Raw genomic sequence first — 11,054 nt, 5'->3', positions numbered from 1 at the left:
ATTTCATGCAACATAAGTAGACTGTCTCACGACAGCTTCTATAAAAGCATGGTGGTGAGAAGACACTTGCACGATTTTACCGAAGTGCAAACTGATGAAACACTTGCTCATGTATCAATATTTTTGTGCATCAATAAATATACCGTAAGCTACAGGTTCTTTCTCGTGGCTCAAGCTCCTGGCTTCAACTATGCAGACACAGATGGATGGTTTAAATCCTCTAGGCCAGAGGTCACGGTTCAAGTCTGGATCTTTAGACATGACTGACGTGGCCAACTGTGTTTGGATAGTTCAGTCTGTCTCGATCAGTTCTGCAACCTGGTCCGTCTTCAGTCTGTTCTCCAGACATTGTTCAGTAGCTTTACAACCTCCTCATAGAGAACAAAGACTATGGCCACGTCTAGACACACTCTGCCCAGTCGTGGGACCGTGCCTTTGTAGAACCTGTGATGCAAAGTGAAAAAAAGTGTTAAAGAGAGGTCATGTTTTCAATTGCTCAGCGAATTTTCAGTGTCACTTCAATAGATTTGCAGAGGGCGAAAGATTTTGCATAAGGTTCAGTGACCGCAGCTTAAAAGAACAGTTGACCCAAACTTTCAATTTGAAGAAATTTTCAAGAATGTATGCATCCAGACAGTTGCTGGTCTTCATTAACTACCATACTACGGAAAAGAAATACTATGCAAGACAATGGAGACCAGAAACTCTTTGGTTATAAATGTATACAGATTTGGAACAGCTCAAGGAGTAAATGACAGAATTTTCATTTTTGGGTGAACTATCCCTTTAAGGCTTAAGAATAGAAAATTTAATTCAATAATGATTATAAAGAAAAAAACATACGCTTGAGGGCCTTCATTCTTCAAAATCTGGAATGCACAATCTAACGTGCTCTTGTAGCGATGAGCCTCCAAACCCTAAAAAAAAAAAAAATTATATATATATATATCTATGAGTGGTATTTAATGACATTTTCTTTACAAATTAATAAATAGATTCATTTTAATTAATTATTTATTAAATAATAAGCATCCATTTCTGCTGACCTGCATTCGGGTCTTCACCACATCAAGTGGCGTGTTCCCAAAAACACTTGCCGCCCCGGCTGTTGCTCCAAACAATGCTGTAACTAGCGGATGCATGTCACGTCCGGGGTCATCGCCTGAAGAAAAAGCCAAGATGATCATTTTGTTGAACGACAATATTAAAATCAGTTAATTTCAAAATATTACTGTCAAATGAAGGACAGTTATCTCATCCTCACCTTTGTACCAGTTGCGCAACAAGTTCATAACATAAAAGCGTATAGCCTGGTTGCTACCCTGCTTCAGAAGTGTAGCAGTCAGTCCTTGATACGTCCCTCGGACACCTACAAACATAGAACAAATATACTATTAGGCACAGTTATTTCATTCTTAAAATTATATTTTAACTATTTTATTTATTCTATTTTTTAAAATTTTTATTTTACTTTTTTTTTAACCTTATATTTTATTATATATTTTATTTTTCACAAACTTTATTTTTAATTGTTTTTGTGTATTTATTTTTTTTATTTTCATTCTGTAGCCCACATGTTGATAGATGCTATTACCTACATTAAATTTTTTTATGAGTGGTCCGTCTCCTACTGTTTCTATAAATAAGTAAGTTGTAGTGATTTCATTTTAGTACCTTGATCTCTAATTATTTCCCGTACACCATGGAAGAACCCTCGATAGCGTGGCCTCAGAGAGCACTGGTCATGAATGAACTTCACTAAAATAATACAAACAGGACCTATTTTGAGTGAATGTACATTACAGAGGACTAGTTAAGGTGATGTATTCTTTTGATGTACAACTAAGACAACCAGTAACAGTCCTACCTTGACTGTCTCCATTGGACAGACCACCAACACCGCCTCTGCAATTCCCGCTCCAAGCCCACACAGCAAACTTCCTTTATTGTCAAGCCGACCCGTGGCATCCCTCATCGGGTTACTAAGAACCTCAAATGTCCCGAACCTGCCATATTGTCAAAATGAAGTGTGTCAGCAATAGAGACACTATTTATGCTTATTTAACACTTAAAGACCAACGTTCCTTACCGAACTGCAGATTTCGGGATGGATCCATAAAGCAGTGAACTAAGTCCTCTGTACAGACCTCTCAACCCATGATCCTGCACCGTCAGCTTAACGCAGTCACCTGTGCAAAAATCCATGTTACACATTTCATTTAAACATTCACATATTTCATTCATTCATATAGTTAAAGAATAGTTCACCCCAAAAAAAAAAAATGCTGAGAATCTACTCCAACATTTAGGCCTACATGAGTTTGTTTCTTCATCTGAACCGATGTGGAGAAATTCAGCATTACATCACTTTCTCACCAATGAAAATTGTAATTTTGGGGTGAGCTATTCCTTTAAGAACAGTCGTCGTCCTCACCTATGCCTCGGTAGCGTGGAGGATTTGCTCTTTCATCTAATTGTAGCTGGGTCTTCACATACTCTGTTGGAAATGTGATGCAGATCTCAATGCCTCCTGCAATGCCACCTGGGTAAAAATAATATCATCAGTAAATAAAGTGCATCTAAATTACATTCACTGACATCAGAGGCAATCTATGCGATACAGCTGTTTAACTTCCATCAAGGACAAGTCAGTTTCATACAAGGACATTTTGTTTTTGTTCTGCTTGGTTGTTTAACACACAAATGTTTGAACAGTGAAACCAAAGAAGTGTTTGTTGTTAAAGTTACAATGTTGGAATATGATTAAGTAGTTAAACTTACATTTATATTAGTTTATGTTAGAATTAGCACACTGTTTTAAGTGTCCAGCCCTGTATAATACATGAGATACATGAGATTTCTGGAAGCTACCATTTGGTTGACCAAAAAAAGACATGCAGGTCATGGACTGACAGTGAGTTTCACAGTAATGGCAGACTGGAGGGGTTATAAATGGGAGACATTTGATCCGTAATCACGCATGACTGTTGTTGTGGTCTCGCGCATAATAGGGTATAGCGTGATCCACCAAAACATTGGCGCTTGTGTGCTTCGAACACAAACACAGTACGCACTTACCTGCAAGAATAGCCTTCCACGGATGGGTGATTTTTCTCCCTCCGATTGCTGCGGCCGCTAGATTCCTCTGGCCTGGATAAATGTTAGGAATTGGGGTAAAAGTGCGTGTCGAGCTGTCGCTGGCGGAGGGAATCCGGGTCAGCGCTGCAGGATGCTGTAGCGGCGTGCATCCTCGTCTCAGTATCGCATCTTTGCACGGCCCTTCCGAGACAGAAAACGGCTTATACAAAGACGACATGTTTTAATAATAATTTACGCATAAAGTGAAAATTTATAATCTGTGACGACAGGCAAGATGCTTCCGCCCAACGGGACGCAGACAACACAATCACAGGAAGACCACTGCGGAGGCGTGGCGGCGAGGAGCTCATGAATATTAATATAGAGGTCATGCAGTGAGCTCAATCATTGGTCTCTTTTAAACATTTGATTAGTTTATTGCGTTACTCATCTTATGTAATATTAATAAGGTACATTCGCCGATTCAATTGGTCTAATTGTATTACCACACCCACACGCTAGCGGGTTTTTGTTAAAAAATATAATAATAAATGTTTGATCAGATATGGTTTGAGTTTAATGTAGCAAAGATATCCAATGTAGATATGTTTGAAAAACTGTTGTCTAAGGTTCTTGATTTTCTAAATTCAAAATAAAATCGTACAGTAATTGCGTAATGTTTAATTAAATTCATTGTATAAAATACTTTAAAAGTGTTACAGATTTTAATTTACGTCAAGCTCGGCCATTCAACCTGTTATCCAAATTATTATTATTTAAAAATAAATAATTATTATTTTTGTGTTAGTGTATGTCAAGTTTATCCTACAAACGAACATTTGATCTCAAACCATAGCTAGTCCCTACCTTATTTAAATGGTCGTATGATGCGATTTCAAGTTTTCTTTTCTCTTTGGAGTGTTACAAGCTGTTTGTGAATAGATACGATCCCTAAAGTTGCAAAGACTAAAGTCTCAAACCCAAAGAGATATTCTTGATAAAAGTTTAGACTCGTCCATGCCCTCCTAAAACGCCTCATTCAAACACGCCCCCACATGTCTACATCACGATGTGGGAAGATTTGCATAACACCGCCCAAATGCTCAAGCAAAGAAAGAAGGCTAGTTGCTGCGCTGCCGCCATGTTGTGAAGATGAAGTGTCTTTCGTTGTGAAAGCGAAAATACTTAGTTTGGCCTTCCAAAAGAGGACACGACTAGAAATCAGTGGTTAAGTTGTATTTACAACAATGTTCCAGAACAGTCCAACTCAAATATTCAGATGTGTGCAGCACATTTTATGGAGGACTGTTTCCTGATTCTGGGAGAGAAGACTACAATGCCGGTTGTTCTGACTCACAGTCTGTAAGTATGTTTACTTATTTAAAGGATTTGCTACTGATGATTCAAACACGAGTTTTGAGCAGTGTAGGGTAGCGCTTGTTGTTTGTCCTTTCTCCGATCACAAATGCAGACATAGTTTTATGTTTACACAATGCAACGCAACGTGTAAAAAGACGGTAAAAGACATTATAATCCGTAATCATGTCCCCACTGGATGCAACAAATCCCTTGTCATTTCCGTCACACACTTGAGGTATTCGGCCAATCACAACACACTGGATAGATGTCCAATCAGAGCACACCTCGCTTTTCAGAATGATGAGCTTTGTAAAAATCAACGTGTTTCAGAAAGGCGGGGCATAGAGGAGAAACAATAATGTACAGTATGTGGAAAATAATGTGTTTTTTGAAACTTAAACCACATAAACACATTTCATTACACCAAATACACCAAATAATGTTCTTTTTAGCAACATCATATGACCCCTTCAAGCTAAAATTGCAACCTTGTGAAAATAGAGAACCTCTCTTTATACCGACCATTTGTTAAATAGGCTACATGAAATACATTTGTAACCATTTCAGATCCTGTTATACCGTTATGCTTTCTTATATGGCTATATATGTGGTTCTTGTATTACATGACAAGCGTGGTCTTTTGTGTGAATGCGGTTGTTTGCTGGGTGTACTGGTGTGAACTGCACAGTTAAATGCAAGCTTTTTTCAAGTTTATTTACACACACTCACAGACTAACTCACAGACAGTTTAATATTCAAATGTATACACTGTTTTAAACAGTACTAAGTTTTCTGTGCTGCTCCATGCAGGTGTCCAAGAATACTTTGGAGTTTTTGAAGACTGAGGAATCTGAATATGGCTCCAGTGATCAAGCACAGATGTGTCCCTCAAATGCTGCCAACAGTTTCCCAGTTTCACACCCCACCTCTTGGCCACAAATTCCTATTGAGAGCTGAAGCAGGGCTGGAGATAAGAGCACCAGCATGACAATGATTGCACCACACTCTAAGTGAAAGGACATTTTTCCACTAGTATATTTTAGCAACTGAAAGGCACCTTAAATCACCAGAAGAAGGAAAGGGGAACTGAATAGGTGGCTTGAATTGTATTTGTCCAGTCAAGCAATTTAAAGTTCCTATTTTAAAGGTGAATTTCTTCAAAGTAGATTTGCATAACGTGTAATCAGTGAAAGCCCTTTTGTAAAAAGCACATGTACGCAAACTCACTGAACAATTTTAGTTATCTTCAAAGGTTTCATCCACAATTCCATGCATTTTCCTGGATTTTGAAATCCTTTTCATCCTACTCCAAGTGATAACCTTACCTATTTAGACAGTGGTGTCCTCAGAATAGATCATTTAAAACATATGTCCCCATAATGCACATTTGAGTGAGACTTTACTGTTGCACCCTTGCTGTAGTACTGGATCATTTGAGCTCAGTTTTAGTCATTTAATTATACTTGAGAACTTCATCTATCTGTTTGACCTTTTCCTGCTCATCTATCTTGCACATCCCAATATCGATTTTACATCCATTTAAAGGGTTAGTTCACCCAAAAATGAAAGGTCTGTCATTAATTACTCACCCTCATGTCATTCCAAACCCATAAGACCTTCGTTCATCTTTGGAACACAAATTAAGATATTTTTGATCAGCAATGCAGCTGCAATCTTCCCAGGTCCAGAAACATAGCAAGGACATCGGCAAAATAGCCCATACCACATCAGAGATTAAACCATAACTTAACGAAGCTATGAGAATACTTTTTGTGTGCTAAAAAAACAATAATAACAATTTATTCAACAATTCTTCTTCCCGAGTTACCGTCTTCTACCATTTTGGAGAGTACCCCAGAACGTAATCAGCGTTGTTTACGTTCAGTAGACAGTGCACGCATGTTTTTATCAGATTTGATAAAAAATATCTTTATTTGTGTTCCGAAGATATACGAAAGTCTTAGGGGTTTGGAACAACATGAGGGTGAGTAATTAATGACTGAATTTTCATTTTTGGGTGAACTAATCCTTTAAGTTGACTATTCTTTGCACAATTCATATTGCAGTATTGGTGCATGAACTTACTGCTGATACCAGGCAAAGAGATGTCTGTATACAGTTGTATACATTTACTGTGCAAAAGTCTTAGGCCTTTAGTATTTTCACCAAAAATTACAACAACAAAAATGGTTTTAAGGCAGTTATCATTATTTCCAAACATTCCTTTTGCCATTATTTGTAATCTTCCACTGAGACATTTGTATGCACAAGGAGTCTGACAACAGCCAGTGCTCCACACAGAGATCTGATCTCACCCATTATTGAATCCATCTGGGATTACATGAAGAAACTGAGACAGACTAAATCCAGAAGAACTGTGGCAACGTCTCCAAGATGCTTCAAGAAACCTACCTGCAAAGCTACAGTAGGCACTTGTGTAAAACTGCTGTAAAGTGAGGATGCTGTGAAAAATAATGTCCTAAATAGATTTAGGAAATCAAATCAACATTTGGTAGGACCAAACCAGCTTTTGCTAGGTACACCTGTGCATAGTTTTTCAGATAGCTTTGCAGATAGGTTTCTTGAAGCATCTTGGAAACATTGACACAGTTCTTCTGCATTTAGGCCCTGTCCACACGAAAGCGGGTATTTTCAAAGCCGCAGCTTTTTCTATGCCGTTTGGCTGTTCATCCACATGCAAACACAGCACCAGGTCACTGAAACCGAACATTTTTGAAAACGCCAGCCAGGGTGAAGATTTTAAAAAACTCCGGTTGCAGTGTTATAATGTAGACCGCGAAACCGGAGATTTCGGCTTGTTACGTTGGAGCATGCACTGTTATCTCCACCTACTGAAAAACTTTTTCAGGCTTCTGATTGGCCAACATGGCTTTACGGTTGAGATCATATCACCACCTGTCTACTTGGCATGCTCTTGACAGTGCTTCATATCATGCTTTTGTGTTTTCATGTGGACGGAGATTTTTTTAAAAACAGAAGAAGGCAAAACTCCATTTATAAAAATACCCGTGTACGTGTGGACATAGCCTTAGTCTGTCTCAAGGGCCGTTTACACGTCAACATTTTTCAGCCAAAAACAGGCAACTTTTTATGCAATTTGCCTGTTCATTTACATGACAACGGTGTTTTGGGGACTAAAAACGCATATTTTTGAAAATGGGTTTCAAAGTGAAAGTTTTTGAAAATGCCACCGTTATCGTTTCTGTATAAACACCCAATATGGGAATCTATGAAAACGGTGGCGTCATGCGCATGTGTAGTACGTGTTAGGTATGCAGACATGCTCAGTATGTGTTGATTTTAAAGGCAAGCACGAACAATCATACACAACAATGGTGGAGTACATGGTACTGTTGTTGCTGCTCAAGAGTTTGCTAACACTTGTGGATTTACTTCACCAATATTACAACCAACAGTGAAGACGCATCATATACAACATATAATCATCACTTCCGTACAGGTATTGTTTACTAACAAGGTGACAGTGCCAACTACTGGCCTGGCATACGTAATACAGCATTTTTGGCCATTTTCGCCGATATGTGTAAACGTTGAAAACAAAAAAATCTCACTGGATTATTACAATTACAATTATATATATATATATATGGCCAATCAAAATGCTCATATTAATAACATAATACAATGCAGGTCTGTTTTTATGGTAAATGGAGCTGTGTCCTGTTCTGATTTAGAAAACCAGTGAAAATCATTTTGGCATCCTGTCTTGCCTCATAAGCCAATGGTGTATGGACACTTCTGGCTTTAGGATGTTGCTAGACTCAACCTTGTTGACAATTCACTCCATGTGTGAACTCTCAGCTTGAGGCAACTTTGAGTCACCCAGGTTTTGGCTGCCTCAGATAACACCTGAAATGTGAAGATTGTGCTTGAGAAATTAACCTCTTAGCTTGTGTTTATTCCTCCATGCTTGCCTGTAATCAAACACAAATGTTTAAAAATGTGTCTATAGCTCATCAATATAGCTAAACACCAAGCGCTATACATTTTTATTTGAAACAATTTTAATGTACACGTGTACACAGTTTTAACAATGATGTTTTTCATATTGCTAGCAAACTTTAGGCAATCCAATACATTTTTGTCATTCCTGATTCATCCTTAGTAAATGCTAGCCTATTTGACAACATTGCACATAATGCATTAGCATCATTTCAAGCATATAATAGTATGAATAAAATAAGCACCACAGTGAATAGTAAAGGCAAGAAATCCATGACTCTTGAAAGGTTACATTTCCTCACTGCTGACAAATGAAAAAGCATGTAATGTAATGCTGAAATAAATAATTGGATTTCGCTTGGAAACAGTGAAACAATTGAGTGCTGTTCTTGACCTCAAAGAACAGTAATACTGTATAACTGAAAGGCAGTTCTATTATTTCAAACAGTCCAGTCCTTAAATTGTTTACAATATATTACTGAACAAATATATTAAAACTTGAACAGGTAAAATAAGACTGAACAAAAATATCAACAATTTCGTAGCTTATTTAAGGAAGCCACCAACAGACGGAGCGACAGTTGCTCAGTTTTATTAAGACAAACTGTTTCTCTGTCCATCAAACAACAGACACTTTGCCTGCACAAAAAAAGACAGAAATCAAAGAACAGTGAAAGCAAATTCAGAAAAATATACCATTCTTAAGTAAATCAATTTATTTTACGCATCATACTATTTTTATGTTGTCTCTGATACTCAACTGGGTCAGCGATATGACTAAAATCTTATAACACAATATGAGTAATTTTATTTCATTGATATACAGTATATCATAAATAATGAATGCTACACTGTAAAGTGAAAGTGAAAGTGACGTGACATACAGCTAAGTATGGTGACCCATACTCAGAATTTGTGCTCTGCATTTAACCCATCCAAAGTGCACACACACACCGTGAACACACACCCGGAGCAGTGGGCAGCCATTTATGCTGCGGCGCCCGGGGAGCAGTTGGGGGTCCGGTGCCTTGCTCAAGGGCACCTCAGTCGTGGTATTGCCGGCCCGAGACTCGAACCCACAACCTTAGGATTAGGAGTCAAACTCTCTAACCATTAGGCCATGACTTCCCCCAAGTCAAGTAATCAAATGTATAAAATACTGCATGTTTTTCACTGTAAATGAAATATATATTTCTTCTTATTAAGGTTACAAAAGTGATTTAGTCAACAGCAGTGATAGATTTTCTTTCTTTTGTTGTTTGATTAACGTGAATGACAGACAGCAGGAATATTAGACTGCTGTCACTTTAAGAGCTGCTTGGATCCAATACTGTTAGGTGTTTCATTAATATCCCCCACTCCTATAACCAACATGCACATAAAAATGTGTATTTATTTATTGTATTATTTTTATGATATTATAACAATATAATAAACTATAAGCATTTATTTCTTTTATTAATATATTTTACATTATTATTAGACTACATTTATGATAATGATTGCATTATGATTTATTTTACGATACATGAAAAATGAACCTAATTATGATAGATTATTACATTTATATAATTAAGGATTAATTATTATATTAAATATTCATTTACTGGAAAAAAAACAATATACAATGTGTGTGTGTGTGTGTGTGTGTGTGTGTGTGTGTGTGTGTGTGTGTGTGTGATATAAACATATAGACAGTATACAATTTATAACGTACAGTATTCAGTGAGTAGTAAAAATATTTTCTGCAATATAGTGCAACTTGTGGGGTGTGTCTACTACCTCATGCCAGTGTAATGTATCACGTGGCAGCCCAAGGTGGCAGTGGGGACAACAGCTGACATATTCCACGGTCTCCTCCTCCTCTCCCCTCTTCATCTCCCTCAGCCTATCACTGTCCCATTGGGGGAAAGACACAGAGCGAGAGGAGTGGGCTACTCCAAAATGAGTCCTGGGGTCTCGCTGGTAGTGCAAACGCTTACCACTCGGGGGCAGTGTTAGATCCTCACTGTCCGCCTGCAACTGAAACAAAACATTTACTGAACTCCTCCATCTAGTGCACACATATGGCAATGTCACGTTATATTTTGCAAAGCTAACTCAAGCTACATAATTTACAACCAGCTGAAATGGTTGCAAGTTTGCGACAAGATACTGAATGCATGCCAGATCAATGAAATCCAACCCCAGAGTCTAATTAGTTCTAAAAAGGCAGGCAAACCAGATCATTAATCTAGTACAGCAAGCCCTATATTTGATATAGTTGCACATTAAGGACAAACATGAGTTTCTCACTGTACCTGAGGTATGTTTTGGTCTTCAGTCGGGAGAGATTTCAAGCAGTACCAACAGAGTTCGAGGGCGACTCCTATAGCTATTGAAGCACACACTCATTATAAATGAATTGCTTTACATAGCCTACTCCACCTATGCCAACAAGATCTGTGAGCACTATTAGACATATTCCACTCTATTCATACATGTTATTTCTACAATGTTTTATTTTATTTTTTTTACCACAGAACAAACTGTTCAGAATAGCCAAGAGTAAATTTAGGCCTGTGTGCTGGCCATTTCCCATCATCCACCTGAGTAAACAGCATTAGCATTTCAGTGCTGAACATTTGCACAAG

The 11,054-nt window shown here is 37.8% G+C and overlaps 1 protein-coding gene across 1 annotated transcript in view; it reads right to left on the bottom strand.

Annotated features, from left to right (window-relative positions):
• Positions 1-3,450, bottom strand: part of LOC109098046 (tricarboxylate transport protein A, mitochondrial) — a 3,871-nt gene extending 421 nt beyond the window's left edge. Inside the window, exons 1-9 of the mRNA XM_042732489.1 lie at positions 3,079-3,450; positions 2,435-2,542; positions 2,090-2,189; positions 1,868-2,006; positions 1,675-1,759; positions 1,265-1,369; positions 1,047-1,162; positions 844-917; positions 1-444 (exon numbers count right to left, since the gene is read on the bottom strand). The exon at positions 1-444 is cut by the window's left edge and continues 421 nt beyond it. Coding sequence (XP_042588423.1) covers positions 330-444; positions 844-917; positions 1,047-1,162; positions 1,265-1,369; positions 1,675-1,759; positions 1,868-2,006; positions 2,090-2,189; positions 2,435-2,542; positions 3,079-3,316 — 1,080 coding nt within the window. The 5' untranslated portion in view covers positions 3,317-3,450 and the 3' untranslated portion in view covers positions 1-329. The remainder of the gene's footprint in view (positions 445-843; positions 918-1,046; positions 1,163-1,264; positions 1,370-1,674; positions 1,760-1,867; positions 2,007-2,089; positions 2,190-2,434; positions 2,543-3,078) is intronic.
• Between the last annotated feature and the right edge of the window lie 7,604 nt (positions 3,451-11,054).

The sequence above is a fragment of the Cyprinus carpio genome, chromosome B10 (assembly GCF_018340385.1).
Source record: "Cyprinus carpio isolate SPL01 chromosome B10, ASM1834038v1, whole genome shotgun sequence".
NCBI lineage: Eukaryota > Metazoa > Chordata > Actinopteri > Cypriniformes > Cyprinidae > Cyprinus > Cyprinus carpio.
Note: the sequence above shows the minus strand (reverse complement) of the source record. Positions and strands in the feature narration are given on the sequence as shown.